Raw genomic sequence first — 21,697 nt, 5'->3', positions numbered from 1 at the left:
TCCTCTGAAGTGACTGGCGACACAGCTTTAGTTTCTGGCTGTGGCGGGAGGGTCTAGCTGGGTGGCGATGTTGTGGCCATAACCACCAGCTTCGAGGTCCATTGTACTCCACAGGAAGAGCGCCTTAGGCGGGGCGATGACCTCAGGCTGCAGATGGCCCTCGAGGAGAGCCGCCGAGACACGGCTAAAGTTCCAAAAAAGAAAGAGGTGAGTGCTTCGCAGGGCTGGGGTCCCTGTGTGAGACCCCCCAGGCCCGCCCCCGTGGTGTGACAGCAGGAGTGAGGGAGGGCGGAGGGCACACCTGCGCCTGGGTGGTGGCCCCGTGACCCCTCCCAGCTCCCAGCCCCCAGCCACGTGGCTCCAGCCACTGCTTCGTAAGCTGCACATCGAGTGCTCTGAGACCTAAAGGTGACTGCTCTGCCCCCGACAGCCATCCTGTCGGAAGGCAGAGCTCCCCCCAGGGCCAGGGGCTCCGTTGGCCCCCCCCCCCCCCGTTACAGTGCTGCGGGCCCTGACAGCAGCCAGGATGGCCAGGAGGGTGGGAGGGTGAGCCAGCCCCTGGGAGAGAGGGCCTTGGGTGACGCTGGCCACCGCGGGGCCAGGTGTGTCAACGGACAGCGCCTGGAAGGAGGCAGAGCCTGCGTTTTCCCAGGAGACCCTGAGGCCCGGTCGACAGAGAGCACGTGGCCTGTAGGGTGGAGCCGGCTCTTCACTGGGAAGTGGTGATGTGGGGCACTGGGCGTCCTGTGGTCCTCTGGGCCCCCAAAGGCCTCTCTGGGAGGACCCCAGGCAGGTGCTGGTGATGGGTGAACTTGTGCTGCCAGGCAGCAGAGCTCACCTGTCCCCTACCCTGCTCATCTCAGCAGCACAGCTCCCACCCGCAGCAGACCACGCTGTTGGACCTGATGGACGCCCTGCCCAGCACGGGCCCTGCTGCCCAGAAGGCAGAGCCCTGGGGCCCATCCACCTCTGCCAGCCAGACCAACCCCTGGGGCGCACCGGCAGCTCCGGCCAGCACTTCGGACCCCTGGCCGTCGTTCGGTAAAGACCCCCCTGGTACATCTCCCCTGCGCACTTGCTGGATGAGGGAGGGGCTATGGGCACTCTGCTCACCTGGCAATGGTGGGCTTGGGTCCAGGTGACGGGGTGGGTGTCCAGGCCTCCACACCCCCTGTAACACCCTCCTGAGGGCGTTGGTTCAGAGCTCTGTTTCGTCCTGTTGTGAGGAACTTTGCTTGGGCACATTTCTCTTCCGCTTCCCACATGCACTGGAAATGGCTTGTCCCTCCTCTGGAACACACATCAATCCTCAGCCTCAGGATTGTACCCGGGTTAAGAAACTGTATTATATGGCGTGAAATGTCTGAGTTGAGTTGCTGTGATTAGCAAGAAATTATGACATGCTTAAATGACCAAATTAAAATAATTCTTACTTGCTATTTAAAGCAATAGGAAATCTGTTTAATAGGCTAAATGAACATTTTAGAGTTCTGTTTAATGCCAGCATAAAGTGAACTTGTGACAGGTGATCCAGACATGAGCGTGGCACCATCTGTTTCATCTAGGTGGTAACCTTGGGCACATGGGCTTCCTGATAGCTGGGCAGGGCTTGGCTACAGGCTCTGTGACGGTTTTGCAGCCAGCTCGCCGCTCTGGGAGCACCCCCAGGTACACTCAACCCTGCTGCCATGGCTGATCTGTGGACATCCTGTCTTGCAACTTTGGCTGTATCTTTTGTGCCCATGTCTCTTGGGGCCTTTGTCTCTGCAAACCAGAACCCCATCTTTTGTATTCAGCTCAGTTCCCTAGCAGTTTGCTGAAGTGTACCAAATGCCAGGGTCTGTTCTCCCATGTGGGGACCGGGACAGGCGCAGGGAGTGGCCCTGCCCTGGGATCACACAGCACGTGGCCCTGGTGCTTTCCACTTGGCATGTTTCCAGAGTTCATCCACATGGTAATGCACATTCCTACCTCACCCCTTTTTATGGCTGAATATTCCATTTTATAGATTAAATCATATTTTGTATGACTATTAAGCAGTAAGAGATGATGAAAACCTAGAAATTTTTTTAACAAAGGGTGGTTATCTTTGGCTGTGCTGGGTCTTCGTTGCTGTGCACAGGCTCTCTAGTTGGAGCTCGTGGGCTCTGGAGCACAGGCTCAGTAGTTGTGGTGCTCCGGGCTTAGCTGCTCCACGGCATGCAGAATCTTCCCAGAGCAGGGATCAAACCCAGGTACCTTGCATTCACAGGCGGATTCTTAATCACTGGACCACCAGGAAAGTCCATAACCTTAAATTTTCAAATCAAACCTTTAAATGTTGACAGTGAATTTAAAAAATTAAGAGCATGTTTGGAGCTCATCAGACTACAGCTGGAGTGGCCTCGTGTGGTTTGTGGCCTGCCGCCTTGTTGCCTGCTGCTCCTTACCCGACCCAGGGCCAGCTCCTTGGTTCTCATGCACTTTACTCTGGGCTGTGTGAGGAGGTGGCATGGGGGCTGCAGGGCGGGACTGCACCCCAAGTACGTCAAGGAGGCAATCTGATGGGCAGGACACTAGTCATATATGGCCCCAGTGCAGACATGTGGCTCTACGCTTGGGCCAGCTTCATCCAGCAGTGGAGCCAGCGTCCTCGAGAGAGATCCTACCGAGACTCAGCAGAGAGTGAGAAGAGTTTACCAGCTCTGTGCTGGCAAACCTAAGGACTTGGATCAAGTGGATAAAATCACACTCAGCCACACTGGTGGAAGGACACCTGTGAACAGGATAGTCCTAGAGTCACTAAAGGACCCGAGTCAGCCACGCACCTCCCCCTCACCCCCTGATCACCCCACAAGCTTTGCTGGGAGGTCTGACATCCCGCAGGAAATACCTCCCCTTCACACAAACTCCTGTGGGATAGCACAACCTTAATACCAGAAACAGACAGAAGAAGCCCAGTGTGAGAACAGACATGGGAGGCCAGGCTCACTTAGGAATATAGATGCAGAAACCCTCAGCAAAGAAGCAATTGCAAAATCAAAGTGAGAAAAACATAAAAATGATATAGTACATTATGAAAAGCCTTTTTTGCAAGAACCAAGTCAGGAAATGCATGGTGGTGGTTTAGTTGCTAAGTTGTGTCTGACTCTTTGCGACCCCCATGAACTGTAGCCCACCAGGCTCCTCTGTTTATGGAATTTTCCAGGCAAGAATACTGGAATGGGTTGCCATTTCCTTCTCTAGGGGGTCTTCCCGACCCAGGGATTGAACTTGTATCTCCTGCAGTGGCAGGCAGATTCCTTACTACTGAGCCACCTGGGAATCCCCAGGAAATGTATTAATGTACCATATTAATAAACCCAAAGAGAAAAATCATGCAGTCATCTTTGTAAAGGCAGAAACAAGTTGACAAAATTCACCAGCTGTTTATTGCAAAAGTATTAGCAAACTAGAAATAATGTAGAGCTTCTGTAACCTGATCATCAGCTTCTGAAAGGAGAAAGCCTGTCATGGTAAATGGTGCCATTTAATGGTAAATGTTTAAGAGCAAGGCATGAACTCAGCCTGTGCCCCTGCTGTGCGTTGGGACGGGTGGTCCTGGCCACTGCAGCAAAATAGGAAGAAAAGGAACTCAAAGAGCTCCGCCGCCATCCTTTATGAGAGATGGGAGAGAATGCGTAGCTACCAGGGAGGGGTTTATTGGAATTGAGAGTTATTATTAGAATTACTGTGAGAAGAATTACTGTGAGAATAAATAGGATGAATTTGAGTGATTAGAACTGAGTTTAGTAAGATTGCTGGATATGAAAATTACTATGTGAACTTCAGTTGTTTCTCTGCATAACAAAAAGGTAATTAGGAAATGAAGTTTTAAAAACATACCAGTCCCTAGGACTTTTACAAAAGTTCTATAAATCCCTTATGGAAATAAAAACTAAAGTAAAAAGTATTACTGAGGCCACGTGTGGGGATGGAGCTCCTGCTTGTCCCAGAAAGCACAAATCAGAGAAAAATCCCGGGGGTCCTGCCCCATCCCAGTTGAGAACTTCTCCATTTTTCAAGTGACCCCTTAAGGAGGGTGAAGGGAAAATCCGTGAGAAGGTGTTTGTAACTCATGGAAGAGAATCAGCGGCCAGATGTGGAAAGAACGCCACTGATGAGCAATGTGGAGAAACGCAGCCCCTTGGGAGGTGAACAGAGTCAGCACCGCATGGGGGTCAAGGGGAGTTGTGAGGGGCTCCTGGGGAGCGGCGGCCACACAAACACACCCGCCTCGCCTTCTCTGTCCCAGAGTGGAACGTCACACAGGAAAGCAGCACAGCTAAGCCTCCCAAATAAAACATGTGAACACAGCCTTGTGTTGTGTCTGCTGGGCACCTGATTCAGGGGCCCTGCACTGCTCGCCCAGGGGAGGTGCTGACCATTGGGACAGGGCGCAGGGGCAGGGTGTGGGCACTTGTAATGCTCCAAGGGGGAGAGCCGGCATGGGGGTGCTGTTGGAGTCAGCCCCCTCCCCACGGACTGTTCCCAGGCGTAGAAGTCTGTCTGTCCTTCAGGGAAGGGCCTGTCCAGACCCACCGAGTTGCTGTGGTGGTGCCCAGGTGTGTGCCCTGTGCTCTGTGAAGCACACGGGTCTGCCAGCAGGCTCTGCGGTCCTCTCCCCCCAGGTGCTCCTACCACCCAGGGCTGCCCCTCCCTCTCTCACTCCGGCTGTCCAGCCCTTTCAGCGGGCATCTTTGAGCCAACCTTACCTCTCCACAGGTGCCAAGCCAGCCACCTCTGTCGACCCATGGGGGCCACCCACTGGAGCCAGCACACACTCTGCTCCCAAGGGCTCGGACCCCTGGGCTGCCCCGCAGCAGCCAGCCCCCAGCACTGGGAAAGCCGCTGACCCCTGGGCTGCAGCCTCAGCTGCCAAGCCTGTGTCTTCCTCTGGTGAGACCCCCTTCCTGGCTCCTCTGCTTCAGTATGAGCACCCCACTCTGCATGAGGAGTCCCTCTCCTGGTCCCCGCCCTGCCCACCTGGTAACCCAAGCTTGTGCTTCACCTCCCTTTCCTCAGCTGGCTCTCCAGTTCTCCCCAAAAGGGGCAGAGATGCCTGCCCACCCCGGCCCAGGTGGGCAATGGAAGGCAGGGAGTGGAGGCCCCCTACAGTCACCACCACTCTCTCCTCCAGGGTCCTTCGATCTCTTCAGTAATCTGAATGGTACAATTAAAGATGACTTCTCTGAATTTGACAACCTTCGAACTTCAAAAAAAGCAGGTACATGAGGTGGTGGTGGTTTCCGCCCGGTCCTATGCCCTTGACCAACTCCGTCTCTGCAGGGATGACAGTCGTGAGCCCAGTGACTCCGCGCACTTTGCTCTTGTCTGACTCAGAACTGGAGTGACTCGGGGCAGCAGTGGATGCCCTTGAGCTTTCTGTCCTCTCGCTGGGCTGCCTCGGCCTCCTGCCCTGGGGCAGCTTGCAGAGGCTACTGCCCTGGCTTCCAGCCCCACGTGGCCCCTGCCCCACCTCCATCTGCCTTCTTCCTCCCAGCTCCCCAGAGGCGCCCCCTTTTCTAGACCACTCAGGTCTCTGTATGGGCAGGCATCTTTGACACAAACACACACACACAGATATATGCACACACATACACTCAGAGACACATGCTTACACAGACACACATATACACGTGCATACACGTGCGCACATGTGCACACAGACATGCACACATACAAGTGCGTCTGTACATGCACACACGATATACACACACATACATGTATCCACATACATACAAACATGCACACACACAGACACACATACACACTTGTGCGTGTGCACACACAGAGAGATAAACACGCAAGCAGCTCCTGCACTGCCCACCAGCCGCTGTGCAGGAGGCCTGACCCCTCCCCATTGTGCCCCTAGGCTGGGAGGCGTCAGGGTGGCGGGCAGAGGAAGGGTCCGGATGCCCTCTTTACACACTGCACAGGGCTGGGGACAGAGCATCCCCAGGGCCACCCCTCTTGCCAGAGGAACTTTGCTCCTTGCTCTCTCCTCTCAGCTCCCCCTCCCCATTTCCCACTGCCTCCTGTGCCTCCCCCAGTAGCTGGGCAGGGCTGGTCTAAGGTACGGGCAGCCTGGCACCCCGCGCCACCCCCAGGCCTTGTGGCTTGACGGGCTGGAAGCGCCTTAGAACTGCTGCTTTCTGGGCTCTTTGTTTTGCCACATGAAGAAAGCAGCAAGCTTCCGTGCGTCCTCCACAGCCAACCTGACTGTCCATACCTGCTCCCCGCACCTAGTGAGAAGTCGGAACACGCTTCCCTGGGCCTTCGAAGTGTTTATCCTGATTCCAAAGGAGTTCCACTGTATCAATAGAAAGCTTGGAAAAGCTTACAGAAGAAAATGAGAATCATTTCCAATTCTTCCATGTGCTCGTGGCCATCAAGCTTCATTCTAGTACTTTTCCTGAGCTCTTACGTACAGCCTTTGTCGTTGAACTCACAGTGGCGTGAGAGAGTCCAATCCTGCCCCCATGATTTTTTAGAAAAACAGATTGAAAACATTTTCTCTCAGCATTAAAAGTCCTTTAGAAATAGATTTGTAGTATCTCAGCAATGTTACCGAATCTTTCACTTAAGAGAGGACATTTCAGGCTGACTTCTAGGTTGTGTGTCTCTGTGTGGTATTTCTCGAGACCAGGCTCCTGGACGTGGAGCTGCAGGAACAATGAGCAAAGACACCACCATTTCTAGGAACCCACATCCACATTGCCTTCTCACATCTTGGCAGAGCATCCATGTCCTGTTGGCCTGTCTCAGTACACCCTCTATTGGTTGAATTTTTAAAAATCATTTGCTTTCTTACTGTTGAGAGATTCACGTTCATTGTAGAAACTTAAAAAAAAAGAAAACATCCGCAAGATGTAATTTACTCGTGTGTAGCCACCAACCCACAATGCTATTGTCGTGTGTGTGGAGACGGTGCCGCACTGTTGGTCCCTGCTTCTCTTGGTTGGTCTCCCTCCTCACGCCTTCTGTCCCTGGACTCGGGTCTGATGGTGCAAGCCCTACGCTGTGGCTGCTGGCAGCTCCAGTTTGGGACTGTTGGGAAAGCTCTGCCATCAACGTCCTATCCTCTGGAGTAGCTGTGCACTTCCCCAGCAAGGTAGCATCTGAGGACATCTGGGTTCTGGACATTGCAGGGTGGGATCCGCCTGTCTTGGGCCCCTGCCCTCCAAGCTCACTGGTCCGTGTGTGCCCTTGTCTTGCAGCCAAGGCGGCCTCTCCGCCGGCCCAGAACAATGGAACCTGCAGCCCTGATCCCTTTGAGTCTCAGCCCCTGACCGTCGCCTCGAGCAAGCCCAGTGGTGCCCGGAAAACCCCAGAGTCCTTCCTGGGCCCCAACGCGGCCCTGGTCAACCTGGACTCACTGGTAACCAGGCCAGCCCCACCGGCACAAGCCCTCAACCCCTTCTTAGCACCAGGTATGTGGCTTCCTGGGTTCCCCAAGCCATCCACCCTTCTTGAGAGTGGCCCTAGGGCAGGCCTGTGGGTGCTGACCTCCCCTCCAACCCTGGGTGGACTTTTCCCACAGGCCATAGGCAGGTAGGGAGCGTGCTCTGAAGCACCCGCATCCTGGGCCAGCGCTGGGGCCTCTCTGGGGCCTTGTGAGGGGCTGGAAAACAGCCCCTCCTCTCAGTTGAGACCACTGAGCAGAAGTTGCTCCTGGCTTGGTGCCCCAGCCCGGGAGATCCTCTAGAGAGCAGCAGTTTGGGACAGTTCTGGGGGCCAGGGGAGCCAGGGTTGGCTGCCCCTGCTTCGGGTGAGTGTAGCTGGGTCCTCTGCCAAGCCGTTTGCCCCTGCTCTGGGTTCTGCCTCTTCTGGGGCCGGAACTCTGCCCTCTGTCCCAAGCCCATCCTCCCTGCTGGTGGGCTCTCCACTGACAGGGGCTCCACACGGCTGCAGGACAGTCCCCAGCCCTTGAGTCGGTGGCCAGGGCTCCATGTCTCACCCCAGTCCCGAGCCCCTGTGTGCTCACACCCTCAGCTGCGTGAGCCGCTCACCGTCCCCGCCACATGCTCTGTCCTACCGGCCCGGCTGTCTTGCTTCTCCCCAGGTGGGAGGGTCAGATCTACCCTTCAGCCCCAGTCCAGGCAACCCTCTTCGTTAAGGAGCCCCCGCCCTTCCCCGAGTTTTCCTTGGGCTCTCCAAGGTCAGGAACGGGTCACGTTCAGGGCATTTGGCCTGAGGACTTGGCAGTGCCGAGCTCTGAGAGCCTCGAGCAAAAGTGCAGAAGTCCCAGCCACGAGCTCCTGAAGGGATAGGGGTCTGCGTCTCTCCTTGACTGCGGGACTTCTCAGAGATTTCATGAGGTCAGGGTCCCCAGGTACAGCATGTGGGGGCTGCTCTCAGGCTGCACTGCTCGTCCCACCTCCCCCGTGGCTCCCCTCTCTCCCCGCACCTGTGGTTGCTGCTGACGGTACCCAGGGTGCCCGCCTGGAGTAGGCGCTTGGTCCTGTCAGCCTGGCCCATCACTTGGCTCCTCACAGCCTGAGTTTCCTCCTCTGGACATCACACCCAGAGGTGGGGCTGCCTGGGTGGCCTCCCTGGCATTGCAGTCCAGCCTCAGGGCCCAGGGACACTGCTGCTCTGAGCACAGCCACTGCTCCTCCCACTCTCTCCCCAGGTGCCGCCACGGCCTCGGCCCCTGTCAACCCTTTCCAGGTGAACCAGCCGCAGCCGCTGACGCTGAACCAGCTGCGGGGGAGCCCAGTGCTAGGGGGCAGTGCATCCTTTGGTCCTAGCCCAGGCGTAGAGCCTGTAGCTGTGGCCTCCATGACCTCCACGGCCTCCCACCCAGGCCTGGGGGCCAGCAGCTCCTCCCTGCCGCCCCTGGGCCCTGCTGCAATGAACATGGTGGGCAGCCTGGGTGTACCCCCGTCGGCAACTCAGGCCACTGGCACAACCAACCCTTTCCTCCTCTAGTGCCCGGCTGGGACCCGTGCAGAGCATCCGTGCCAAGGACGCCGAGCAGGGACTGTCACTTGTGGAAGGGGTCGGGGAGCAGGGGGATGGGTATCAGGGTGTCCCGTCTGGCTTCCTGAGTAGAGGGTGTCTCTGTGGTCCCGGGCCTCAGTTTGAGGGGCGAGCGGTGGCGGCAGACAGAGGCATCACACAGCATGCAGGTCCCCGGGCCTATGTCGTGTGGGGTCCCCCTGACCCAGCCTGGCCACCCCGTTGCCTCCGTGGGGATCTGCCAGCTCTTGGGGGCTTGGCCGAGGCGGTGGCCATGTGCAGTACCAGTCCAGCCTCAGCCCAGGGTCTCTGGGACACTCTCGCCCGGGACCTGGCCCCCACCCCTAGCCCCAGGGACATCCCGGGCAGCCCCAGGTATGGACTGGATGGAGTGCCGGCACCCTCAGACACTGACCTTTTGGGGACGCAGTTGTGCGTGTTTCTTTTCTTTGACTCGTGTGTGAGTTCAAAGTGAACGCCACCACCGTGGAACAACTCTTGAATTAAATCCACTAGAGAAGCTTTAAACTAACCTGAGCGTAGCCCTGCCACGTGCTCCATGCTTGTATGCGTTTGCACAGATTTTGTTTAGTACAGTTTCATATTTGAGTTTGCAGAATTATCAAATAGTCTTTTTTTGGCTAATATTTTTATAACGTGGTTCTTATTTAACTGTCTAGTTTTGATAGAATTTACCAGGTCTGGCTGAATTAAGATATTGGCAGTGTCATGTTAGTGGTTTAAATTCTCTTATTTATGGTTTTAACTCTAAGAAAATTTAAATACAAAGAGACAAAAAAATGCCTTATGGAAAAACTAAAGCAAATTCTTTATAGGAAAAATATGGGAATTTGATTACACATAAAAGATATTAAAAAAAAAAAAAGAAAAACCTACAATAGTAACAAAAAATTGTAGCCTCCAGTTGCCTTTTCCTTTAACTCCCTTTTTTGGTAAATTACCAAACTGACTTTCAGCCTTTTTGGCTAGATCCTAAGAGAGAGGCTATTTTTCTTACTGATGTACCAACATGAAGTTAAAGACAAAATCTAACATATGAATGTGACTCACCAGGTTTTATCAGCTAACTTCTGTGACTGAAGGCATGCACAGTTAACAAGACTTGCGTTTACAGTGGAAACATGGGATGGAACCCTGTCTCTGTGACCTCCCCCTTAAGCCCACCCTCAGGGCAGAGGTGGGGACAGTGCTGGCGCCTTGTCAGGGGCCAGTGGGCCTCTGCTGTGGCTCCTGGGGCAGCCCTAGGCTGATGGGCTGCGGCCCAGGCCTGGCTCCCACACACTCACCTGCCCTCCAGACACATGTTGTGATGTAGAAATAACTATCTCTTTCTTTGGAGAGAATAAAAAATCACTCTTATACAGAAAAGATACTAACAAACATGCACTAATCTTACCTCCCTCTCCCCTGCTTCCTTTGCCCCACCCACCACAATTTAAAAAAGTATTAAGTCACAAAGATCAGAAGAGACTCACTCCTCCCCAGAGCAGGGACATTGGCCCCGAGCCCCATGTCTGGTCAGCTAGCCTGGTGGGCACGTCAGTCTCCATTTCCACAGTGGACGTCTCGCCTCTAGCACCAAGGGCAGTTAACACCAGGTCCCTCTGCTTGCAGTGCTGGGCACGGGAGGCTGACAGAGCTCACTCTGCTCCTCCACCTGGGGGCCACCTCCAGCCCAGAGACCTGGGCTGGACTGTGGGCTCCTGAGCCATCAGGAAGGCCGGACCGGCTCTCCTCTCCCAGTGGCCCAGGGGAGGGTGGGCTCGGGGCAAGATGTTCCCCCAGGGAGGGATGGGCTGACGCCTGCACAGGTGGCAGGACCACACTGCTGGGTGCTGGGGCCAGCGATTCCTCATCAGTTAAGAGCCCTTCCTGACGGGACATGGGCCTCCGAGGCCCAGGCAGCCTCATCTCCCGTCCCCGATCAGACCCGTCCCCAGGTGCCTCTTCCCATTGCCCGTTGCACTGATCATGAAGCCACTGGCGCTGCCAGAGTGTGGGATGTGTGCCATCAAGCACCCTCCTGCCAGGTGCCATGGTGGGGGTGTCACCCAGCCGTTCTCAGTCCAGGGGCAGGTGGCTGGTTTTGAACTCGTATTGACTATTGATACTTTATTTACTGTATAAATATAATTTATCATTTGTATCATGATGCGGTTTCTGGCTCTGTCCTTCCCCTGCCTCTACCCTCATCAATCCTGAAACACCGCGAGGGGCCAGCTCAGGAGCCAGTTCCCACCTGGACCCAGCTTGGCCACTGAGCTGGTTCCAGTGCCTGTGTGAGCCTGAGCATCGGGGAAGGAGTGGACTGGGGAGCTCCTGTACAGGTCAAGGTCATGACAAGGGAGGGGCTGGGGGAGAGGCCATGTCAGGCAGGGACCGTCCAGGTGGATGAGGATGTGTCAAGGGCGGCTGGAGTCTGGTGGCCGCAGGCTGGCTGACGGCCAGGGGTGTTCTGGAAGCTGGGATGGGGCCACAGGGGATGTACCTGCGGAGCAGAGGCCAGAGCAGGAGAGGACTCCTCATGCAGAGGCGGCCAGTGTCCTGCTGCTTGTTCCAGGGAGCACAATGAGTTGGGGCAGGGGCAGTGGCCCTGAGTAGCATAAACTTCTGGTTTACGGAGGAACTGGGGGAACATCAGGCTGGGGGCTCCCTCAAATCCTGCCAAGGAGAGAACACTGGGCAAGCCCTGCGACCTGCTCAGAGGGCTCCCCTGAAGCTGCTGGCGGGCGGTCAGGTGGCCCAGCATTGGCCGAGGGCAAGTGGGTTCTCCCCCTGCAACACCACCCACCTGGGGAGGCTCTCAGCCCACATCCCCTGTCCAAGGGTGGCAGGCATCCATGGAACTGAAGCCATGGAGCATGGTCAGTTTGACACGTGCCAGGCACTGAGCAGGCAGGTTTTAGGGCCGAGCATGTCGAGCCGTGAGGCATGGGATCAGTGTTGAATCCAAGCTCGTGTGCTGGTGGCCGTCCTGTGCAGCGTCCATGGGCGGTGCCCTCTGAGGTGAGGCCCGGGCTCTGCTCCCAGGCGATGTGCTGCGAAAGTCGGAGCAGCCCCAGCCCAGCCTCTGTGAAAAAGTTACACTTTATTATACGATTGCTGGGCAGAGGGCTGTTGGCTTCACCGGGGGAGGCCCTGGGGTGGGCTGGGCCCCGAGACGCCCTGCGTGTCTGGAGGCCCGGTGTCATAGCCCAGCTTCCTCATGTCCTTGGTCACCACGTTGAAGAGGAGAGTGACGAAGCCCTGGGAGCGGACACGGGTCACTGGGGACAGAAGGACAGAGTCAGCCGAGCTGGGTCAGAGACAGATCCAGGCTGCTTTGGGAATTGGCAGCCTCAGTGTTCCCTCCTGGAAAGTGGGGTCAACACTGCCCAGCCCACATTCCTCCCTGGGAGAAGGGGCTGCTCTGGGGACGGGGCGATGGAAGTGGCAACCCCTCTGAGCTGGGCCCTCCTCCACCCATCTGACTCCTGGGGGCCCACCTGGTCCCTTCCAGGCCCACCCTGCCCAGGGTGAGGGGTGAACCTTTACCTTCCCGGCCTTCTCCCTGAGCCACCACTTTGGGGTCTGTGTACTCGGGCCGCCGTCCCATGAACCAGCTGGGAAGACAGGGGAGCGGGTGAGCAGGGAGCTTGGGGTCCTGCAGACATGGCATGGGCTCTCCCTCCAGCCCTTTCCTGGGGCAGAGCCTCCCCACGCCACCCTCCTCAGCTGGACGCTGTCCGTGGGTACGGTCATTGTGGGCAAAAGCAGAGGGAGGGCTAGGGCTGGGAGGGTGCACGGCCTGAACCCAGGGGGCCCCACCCCAGAGTGCGGCAGCCATCCTTGGGGGTGGGCAGAGGGACAAGATCCGGGCTCTCCGCTGTCTTTCGAGTAGAGCGGGACCCGAGACTAGTTACTTCCCGACTCTGGGCCCGAGTGTTCTCAGCGTCCTGGAGATGTGATCACGGGCCCTGCCTGACAGGGCTCTGGCCAAGATGTCTGTGCCCCCGGCCTGGGCAGTGTCCTCCCACCTCGCTCCCAACAGCAGGGAGGTGGCACTGAGGGATGTGGGCCATGGCAGGTAGGGAGGCGCCTCAATGACTGCGCCTCAGTTTCTCCATCAGAGGAGCAGGGCTCCACCTGTACCTGCCTCCCAGGCTGCGCTGAGGACCGAGCTGGGGAATCAGCCCCTGGGGCTGGCACGTGCCAGGCACAGACGCTGCTGCAGGAGCACCACCGGCTCCTCGGGGCAGAGACATGCCTGAGTCGCCCATGTGGTGGCATCTTGGGGAAACTGGAGGGGCTGAGTGATGGCCCCAGAGGTACCAGGTCCTGTTGAGAGAACTTAATGTCTTTGGTTTTAAGCCACCACGTCTGGTAACTGGTCACAGTGGCCACAGGAAGCAGTCACAGGGGAGTGGGTAGGCAGCAGGCTGAGGAAGGGTGCTTGGGAGCAGAGCATCAGAGAGGGGGTGCGTGGAGGGGCTGCTTGGCCAGCTTTTCAGTGGCCTCCCGGGGCCCTAGGCTGCGGAGGTCTATCGATCAAGCTGCTGCCCTGGGTTCCATCATCCAAGCTCACACAGTCCAGCTGGGGCCAGAGCACCCCCTGCCCCCCGCGAAGAAAAGCAGGAGACACCCCTGATACCACCTGGTCAGGAGCTGGTCTTCCCCAGCCAGAAGCCCCTTCCTCCAGGAGACAGCACACGGGGGCCCACAGTTCTCCCCCAAGCAATGTGGACCCACAAGGCCCTTGACATCCCACAGCTGCCCGGTGGGTGGTGATGTCACCTCCAGCCGACACTGGCCCTGTCATAGTGGCTTCCAGAGGAGCTCCCAGGGGCAGCAAGCACCCAGCCATGCTCCCCAGGCCTCAGAGCTCAGGAAGCTTCCTCGAGCCAGCAAGGCTCCAGCCACGTTCCCCTCATCCTGCCCGCCCACCCGGCAGCTGAGCTGACTGTTTTCCATCCCTACCCCCGACAACCAGCCAGGCCCAGCCACCCTCTAGCTCCTGCTCGGATGAGGGAAGGGGCCAGAGGCCTCGGCTGGTCTCGCCCAGACCCGGTGTCTGGCCCCCGCTGGCTGCACTGCCAAGTCCACCACCTACTCCCTGTGCCTGCGACCTTCTCTGGGCTCTGCCACGATGGCCCCACCCTTGGCTCTAGGCCCTGCTCAGATGTCACCTCCTGGCAGAGGCCCCTCACGCAAAGGTGTCCAGCATGACGAGGAGGGGTGGGGGAATGTGACAGCCCTCCTTTCGATCACCGACGCCAGGACGGGCGCCCTGGGGACAGGGATAGGCGTCTACTCACCTGGTAAACTTTTGCAGTTTAGATGTAGATTCTGGGACAAACATGGGGATGGTCTTTTTGTGCCTGAAACAGATGTTTTCACAGCTGTGCTGAATCAAGGGAAAGCACTGGAACTTTCTGAGCCTCCAGTGCGGGGCGAGCTGGAGTGCCCAGAGGTCAAAGCCGCGGCTGCCTCCAGGGCCAAGTTCCTGAGAGCCCTGCCCTGCCTGTCTTCAAGGGCCAGAGGGTGTGAGGGTTACAGACACCAATCCCGGCTCAGCTGCGCCCTCACAGGGTCTTGCCTTTCCCCAAATGTCCCCCTGCTGCCTGGATACCCTTCCTCCAGGAAGCCCATGGCAGCCCCCAGGGTCCCACCCACTGTGAGCAACCAGCGGGTCCTGCCCCAACACCTCTCTGCTGCCCGCTGTGCCTCCTCCCTCCCCCACCCCTCTGACCTACTCCTACTCCTTAGGGCCTGCCTGGTCCACCTGTGCCCAGAACGTCCTGTCTGCACTGTCTACATCTGTCACTGGGCTTGATGAGACAGAGCCACAACTCTCCACCCCTGCCCACTAATGGGGGCTGCCGAGGGCAGGGCCCTGAGCTCACATGTGTCTGACACGTCGTCCTCAGGCCAGCAGAACCGCACACAAAGGCGGCAGCCATGCGGGCTCTCGGGGAAGAAGGAATGAGTGTCTCAACTCCAACCCCTGGGGCCTCTTGAAGCCCAGGACACCCCCCACCCCTGCCTCCTCCCAGATGGGGCTGCGCCCCCACCCCTGTGAGGCCCCATCTACTCCCCACCTCCAGGGGGATTCCTCTGGATAGCAGCCTGGCAGAGGGTGCCCAGCTCCCAGAGCTGTGCGGCCAGCGGCCCAGGGAGCATGGAGGGAGGACCTACCGGCCAGGTGAGAGGGGCACGTGCACCGCCCCGTATCCTCGGACCACGTCGTTTCCAAACACGTCTGGCCCGTACACGCTGAGCACGATCTGCGGCCCTTCGAACGACAAGGCAGGGGTCAGCCCGTGGGGAATCCTGGGAAGAGCAGGGCAGAGAGCAGGGCCGTGGTCCTCAAAGCCCCTGGGTGTGGGGCTGACGGAGAACGGGGTGAATGTGGGGACCCCCCACCCCACACCAGGGGCTTCTGCCACCCAGGATTCAGGAGGCGGGCAGAGCCTCGCAGCTGTCCAGTACTGGCCGACCCCGCCTGGGATGCTGTCTGATTCAGCTGTCCACAGACCCAAGAAATCAGCAGGCATCCAGGTGTGATCGAGTGGGGTCCGGTCCCAGGACCTCCTTTTCTGAGGGGGCGTCAGACTCGGGCCAGCGGGGCAGGTTCTGGGAGGGGTGGTGTGCGGTCAGGTCCAGGAGGACAGAGGGGAAGCAGAGGCCTGCACGCCCTTCCTGTGGAATCCTAACAGTTCCCAGTGTTCCCGGCGGGCAGTCCTGCCCCCTGGAGGCCCAGAAGAGAACTCCCTCCACTCTGGGCCCCTCTGGTGGAGGCAGCAGGTGGGTGGGGCGTGGCCAAACCCACATGAAGTGCTCCTGGGGCGGAGAGGGCTGTTCAGAGATTGTCACTGCTTTTCCTACGGTTTCACCACCAAAGCAAGTGTTCCCAGCCCGGTCCTTTGGTTTTGCCTGTGTTCTGAACTTTGTACCATGGGAATGGAACAGTGCAATACAGATTTCTGCTTTCAACTTCTTGGACTCAGTGTTCACGAGATGCAACCAAACCATGTCACCTACAGGGTCTGCTCGACTTGGTCCCATCTAGTGTGTCTGTGGGGCACACAGTCAAGCAGGGGCTCAGCACATGTCCCCCCAGTTGCTTCCCTGGGGCGCAGCATCCACACCAGCTTTGTTCCCTGAGCCAGGGCTTGGCACCCTTCACAACAACCTGGCATCCTCAAGCTTCCTGATTGGGCTGTTCTGGTGCCTGTACTGTGGCCACTCTAGCTCTTTTTTTCTTATATGATTGTTTTTAATTTTGACTGTGCTGGGTCTTCATCACCGTGTGAGCTTTTCTCTAGTTGTGGTGAGCAAGGGCTATTCTTTGTTGTGATGTGCGGGTCTTTTCATTGCGGTGGCTTCTCTTATTGCAGAGCACAGGCTCTAGGGCTTTAGAAGTTGTGGTTCTTGGGCTCAGTAGTTGCGGTGCAGCATGTGGAATCTTCCCTGACTAGGGATCGAACCTGTGTCTGCTGTACTGGCAGGTGGATTTTCTCACTACTGAGCCACCAGGGAAGCCCCTCACTTTAGCTTTAATTTGCATTTTCCTTAATTGTAACTGTTCTTCCTAAAATAAACCCGAGGCCTTGTCCTGTTTCTTGGTCTCTCAGACCACTTTCAAGTCCCCTTTCCCCTCCTGTGCTGCCCCTTGTCATGAACCAGCTGTCTGCACAGTTCTGCCTGGGGCTCCGTATGGATCTGTCTGTCCTGGTGCCCTCCTCACTGTGCTGTATAATTACAGCTTGGTATCTGGCCAACAAGTCTCGACGGGCATCTCCATCTCCTCTGCCAGAATCGGCAAATGCTCCCGGGGAGAGCAGGGGTGGGGCCTCTCTGGAGCCCTGCTTTGCTCCTGGAGCTCGGCAGCTAAAGTTCCATGCTCTGCTGCCTGTCTGATGCCTTCATGTAGTTGTTTTCTGGTTTTGCTTTTAAGTACTTTATTCACCTGTCCTCGGCAGCAGGAGATTGGTATGTTACCTAGTGCTGTCTTCCAGGAAGCCAGTGAGAGTTCCATGGACAGCAGGATGGCCGTCCTGCCCAGGAGTGTCACTGGGGAGCCTCTGCTCTAGACCTGTGACCCCAGACCCTCCACACCTGCTAAGCCTGGGCGCCAGCTGCATGCAGCATGAAGGCCTGCACTATGAAATCAGATCCGTGCTCAGCTACTCAAGGTGAAGCTGAGGCAAATGATGCCACTGTTTTGAGTCTTGGTTTCCTAAACAGGAGAAAAGGTGGAGAGAAGCCTGCCTTCTCGATAGTATCTCACAGCTCAGCCAAGCCCACGCGTGGAAAGCACGCACAACTCTGTGGAGCAAGCCAGGCTCTGCACGCAGCTAACATTCATTAAGTGAGAGTGATCACAGACGACCAGGTACAGTGGACAACAAACCCTGCAGATATTGGCAAGGAGAACTTTGGGAGATCAGAGGTAGGATGAGGGCTGGGTGTCCATGGCAGAGAGAAGGGCCTACCCCTGGCTCAGGGCAGGGTGTTGGAGGAGGAGCAGGGGGGTCGGGACTGGCGGGAGCACAGTGGTGATGGACGGGGGAGAGCTGTTGAGGGGCCAGACTGCTGAGCCCCAGACACCAGGCTCTGACCTTCGCAGGCAGTCACTGCCCAAGGTTTCACGCTGGGCTTCACCGACTTCCTCAGAACCTCGGAAAGGTCAAGTGCACAGAGTGGGAAGGAGGGGAAAACAGCCAGGTGTCTGATAGCACCTGACAAGGCTGGTAGAGGGCCCCATGGATGGGCAGGACGAGGCCTGCAGACTCACAGCCGTAAGGGTTGGTGCTCTTAAAGGTGACATCGATGGGGAAGTTCCACACCAGCGCCCGCCTCGCATCTTGGCTCTTGGAGGTGATCTGTGAGATGCCCTCCTCCAGCCCCTGCAAGGACAATGACAGTGACGGCCAGTGTCCCAGCTCCAGGCTGCCATGCCCACCCACCCTACCTCTGAGGTGGCAGCTGAGAGCTGTTTTCATCACCATCTTCTGCCAAACAAAGGGACCTAAGATGTGACAGAGTGGCTCCCAGGTCTTTGAGGGTTTCTATCCATTAGGACCTGAAACCTTGAGGCCCCTCCCCTCTCCCGGTGCCCAAGCTCCACCTTCACCTCCTGCGGAATAGGGTATGGTCCAGCAGGCTGTTGCCCTCTCCCCTGTCTTTCTGCCTGGCTAGTTTATTCTACAGCCTTCTACTTGGCCCATCCCCCTGCTTCCTTCAGCTCTACGCTCAGTTACCATCTTTTTTTTTTTTTAAAACCGTCTTAAGGAGGCCTTTTCTGGCCTCTTCATCCCTCCCCTTCCTGCCTTCACTTTCCCCTCAGCACCGCTACTAGCCAACAGCCTGGAGCGTGAGTCTGTCTCCCTCTCAGGCAAGTGGCCCCAGCAGAGCTGGGCTGGTCTGGCTTTGTTCGCTGCAGGGCAGGGCCCAGGAGCGACCACAGTCTTAGGGGTGGATCAGGGATCTCTGCATTCTCTGCTCCGGCCTCACTGGGAACAAACTCACGTGTGTGCCACCCCTGAACTCTTAACTGGTTCTGAATTGGGAGGGGAAAGGGTGCAATGGAGCCTTCAGAAACCCCTTCAGTCACAAAAGCTGTGAGTCTGGGAGGCTGTAGGGTCCAGCTTACCGCTGTGGGGGCCCAGTCCTGGCCATACACGAAACAGTACTTGCAGTAGAGGTCGTCGTACTCAGGAAACTGTGGAAATAAGCACACACAGCTTCTGCTCACAGGGACTCATGCTGTGACCACCTGTTAGCTAGGCAGGTACAGCCACCAGCAACTCTGAACATGAGGCACCTAGGGGGCGGGGGCTGAGAGAGCAGGGTGCATGGATACGGAGTTCATTGGAAGGTCTGGTCTCAAGATGTGGGATAGTCCAGGGACACTGCTGCCCCCAGGCTTTTGCTCAGGCTCTGACATCTGTATGACGTGCCCTTCTAATGAGAAGTGAAGGAATGCCTTCACTGGGAGTACTCCTGCTCACCCTTCAAAACTGACACTTTGGGGAGCCTGCCGACTTCCAGGTTGTTGGAGCCACATCCCAGCTTCCACAGCCCCTGGTGCTCCATCACAGCACTGACCATGTTTATTCTCTCAGCTCCATTAGACTGTGAACAAGGGACAGGTATGTGGGCTTTCTGTGTCCCTAGCACCTGGCACAGGGTGGGCACTAAGGAGTGATGCTGAAGTGAAAGGTCTAGAAGACAGGTGCTCCCAGGACACAAAGCTTGGTGGGAGCCAATGGCCTGCAGAGTGGCCTCGAGCAGAGGGGAGGAAGAGTGGGGATGAGGGGCTGCTGAGAACACAGGCACACTGACCCAGCCCAGCTGAGGCCCCTGCTGGGATAAAGCAGAACAGGAGAGGCTGGCCTTAGGCACCAGGCCAAGGGGAGGTGGACAGGGTGGGGGCATGGGGCAGTGACCCTGATGAAACAGGAAGGCGGGAGATGCCCGCTAAGAGATCCCACGGGGCTTTACCTAGACCACCTTGGTTAGTACTCACAATATAATCATAATATTTTTAAAACAGCCTGGAAAGGCAAGTCCAGCAAAGCTTTGACATCAGACAAGGTTTGAAATTCGTTTTGCCACTTCCTTTGGGCAACTTCCCATCTGTAAAATGGGGGTGCAAGTAATACCTACTTCAAATGGTTGTTGTGAGGACTGGCTGAGCGGGGCTGGGCATGAAGACTGTCATATGTCATGTCTTACAGTAGTAACAAACGGTTCTTAGGACATGCAGGGGACTGGAAAGCACTGTCCCCTTCCGTCGGACAGACACAGCCTCCGGGTCAGGACAGCTGCCACCATCGCTGTGTCAGACCAACCCGCGCCGGAGGGAGGAGCTGAGGGTCGCGGGGTGGATGAAGGCCCCTGCCCGAATCTTCACGTGGGCTCGGCCAACTGTGGCCTCGGCCTGGCTCAACCCTCCAGGCCTTTCTCCCCACCGCACTTCGTGGCGGAGGGTCCGCGCGATCTCTCGCCAAGCCTGTCACGCTAGCTCCCTCCCCCGAGGTTCGACCCTGGAGGACTCACGGCCGCTCACCTGGGCGCTCTCCACCTGCCCGTTGACCATGAGCAGGAACACGCTGGGGCCCGCGGCCGCCATAGCCGGGCCGCGCGGTTACTAGGAGGCGCCGGGTTGCCCTGGAGACGACGGCGTGGCGCACGGGACAAGTTTCATGGAAGCGGGAGCTTCGGGAAAACGCGCACAAGGCGCGGCGCGCAAGCGCAGTCGGAGCGGCGCTGTGCGGTGGGAGGCGGGCCTCAGCCGCCTGGTCCGTCTGAGGGGCGGTCCGCCCGAGGAACCCCGCGTGAATGTAGCTGGTGGTGCGGGACCTAGGCCACCGCCCGGGAATGTGTGTCCGCTCTGACCACCGCGCTGCCGGTTGGAGTGTGTGACTGGAGCCCGAGGCCGCCAAGGGGCGGGGTCCGGCCGCGCTTCCGAGAGTCCCCGTGGGGCCAGCAGCTCCCTGCCTCGGGTCTACAGATGCTCCCTCGTGCCTTTGAGACCCTCGCCTCCCAAAAGTTTATTAGACCAACCGAGAAGGGACCTGGAAGGTCCTTAAGCCCAAGACTGCAGGTCTCCGCGTGACGCGGGAAAACGGGCCTCTGAGTGGCCGCCCCGGCACCTTGCCGGCGGGGAGGGGCGAGCCCGCGGGGCTCGGCCGTCCGCCTGCTCTCAGCGCTCCCCACTGTTCGCTTTTGCACATCGATTACTGTGACAGCTCCAGCCAGTGCCGCCTCTCCCCCGAGCCCTACGCCACGAACACCGGGTCTGGGCCACCCCCGTGTCCCGGTTGCCTGAGCACTGGTGGCAGCTAGTGGAGTGGATGGATAATTGAGTACGTCTGCTGTACTAGCTGCCAAGTCTGCTAAGTCGCTTCAGTCGTGTCCGACTCTGTGCGACCCCATAGACGGCAGCCCATCAGGCTCCCCCGTCCCTGGGATTCTCCAGGCAAGAACACTGGAGTGGGTTGCCATTTCCTTCTCCAATGCATGAAAGTGAAAAGTGAAAGTGAAGTCACTCAATCGTGTCTGACTGGTAGCGACCCCATGGACTGCAGCCTACCAGGCTACCCCGTCCATGGGATTTTCCAGGCAAGAGTACTGGAGTGTGAATACGTCTCCGTTGCTCATTATCAAAGCTATGGTTTTTCCAGTAGTCATGTATGGAGGATGTGAGAGTTGGATCATAAAGAAGGCTGAGTGCTAAAGAATTGATGCTTTTGAAGTATGGTGTTGGAAAAGACTCTTGAGAGTGCCTCGGACAACAAAGAGATCCAACTAGTCCATCCTAAAGGAAATCAGTCCTGAATATTCCTGGAAGGAATGATGCTGAAGCTGAAACTCTGATACTTTGACCACCTGATGTGAAGAACTGACTCATTGAAAAAGACCCTGATGCTGAGAAAGACTGAAGGCGGGAGAAGAAGGGGACAAAACAGGATGAGATGGTTGGATGGCATCAGTGGCACAATGGACATGAGTTTGAGCAAGCTCCAAGAATTGGTGATGCACAGGGAGGCCTGGCATGCTGCAGTCCATGGGGTCACAAAGAGCCCGACACGACTGAGCAACTGAACAACAGGCGTTGCGCAAAAGAGGAAGGAGATTCAGAGCAAGGTGACTGGGACTCAGTCAGAGGTATAGGTACAGAGATGAGCGAGGACTCCATCAGCTTGGG

The 21,697-nt window shown here is 57.3% G+C and overlaps 2 protein-coding genes across 9 annotated transcripts in view; one reads left to right on the top strand and one right to left on the bottom strand.

Moving 5' to 3' along the window:
• The window catches only part of EPN2 (epsin 2), a 52,172-nt gene extending 41,017 nt beyond the window's left edge, over positions 1-11,155 (top strand). For 2 of the 7 annotated variants that reach the window (XM_069542950.1, XM_069542951.1), the window contains exons 4-9: positions 115-207; positions 867-1,041; positions 4,744-4,917; positions 5,159-5,245; positions 7,239-7,451; positions 8,654-11,155. In XM_069542950.1, the coding sequence (XP_069399051.1) occupies positions 115-207; positions 867-1,041; positions 4,744-4,917; positions 5,159-5,245; positions 7,239-7,451; positions 8,654-8,952 (1,041 nt within the window). In that variant the 3' untranslated portion in view covers positions 8,953-11,155. Of the gene's footprint in view, positions 1-114; positions 208-863; positions 1,057-4,743; positions 4,918-5,158; positions 5,246-7,238; positions 7,452-8,653 lie in introns of all 7 variants that reach the window. The other 5 variants (XM_069542948.1, XM_069542949.1, XM_069542945.1 and 2 more) reach the window with 3 other exon arrangements.
• Positions 11,156-12,074: 919 nt separating this feature from the next.
• B9D1 (B9 domain containing 1) lies at positions 12,075-20,228 on the bottom strand. Of its 2 annotated transcripts, XM_069542952.1 has the most exons (7): positions 20,057-20,228; positions 18,638-18,706; positions 17,780-17,891; positions 15,178-15,274; positions 14,298-14,360; positions 12,538-12,605; positions 12,075-12,269 (listed from the first exon to the last, which is right to left on the bottom strand). In XM_069542952.1, the coding sequence occupies exons 1-7, from the start codon at positions 20,117-20,119 to the stop codon at positions 12,127-12,129; spliced, it is 615 nt and encodes a 204-aa protein (XP_069399053.1). In that variant the 5' UTR covers positions 20,120-20,228; the 3' UTR covers positions 12,075-12,126. The 2 variants fall into 2 exon arrangements, with proteins under 2 accessions (XP_069399053.1, XP_069399054.1); XM_069542953.1 differs by lacking the exons at positions 12,075-12,269; positions 12,538-12,605; positions 14,298-14,360 and adding an exon at positions 14,721-14,949 and having other exon boundaries at positions 20,057-20,164.
• Between the last annotated feature and the right edge of the window lie 1,469 nt (positions 20,229-21,697).

The sequence above is a fragment of the Ovis canadensis genome, chromosome 11 (assembly GCF_042477335.2).
Source record: "Ovis canadensis isolate MfBH-ARS-UI-01 breed Bighorn chromosome 11, ARS-UI_OviCan_v2, whole genome shotgun sequence".
Taxonomy (NCBI): Eukaryota; Metazoa; Chordata; class Mammalia; order Artiodactyla; family Bovidae; genus Ovis; species Ovis canadensis.
Note: the sequence above shows the minus strand (reverse complement) of the source record. Positions and strands in the feature narration are given on the sequence as shown.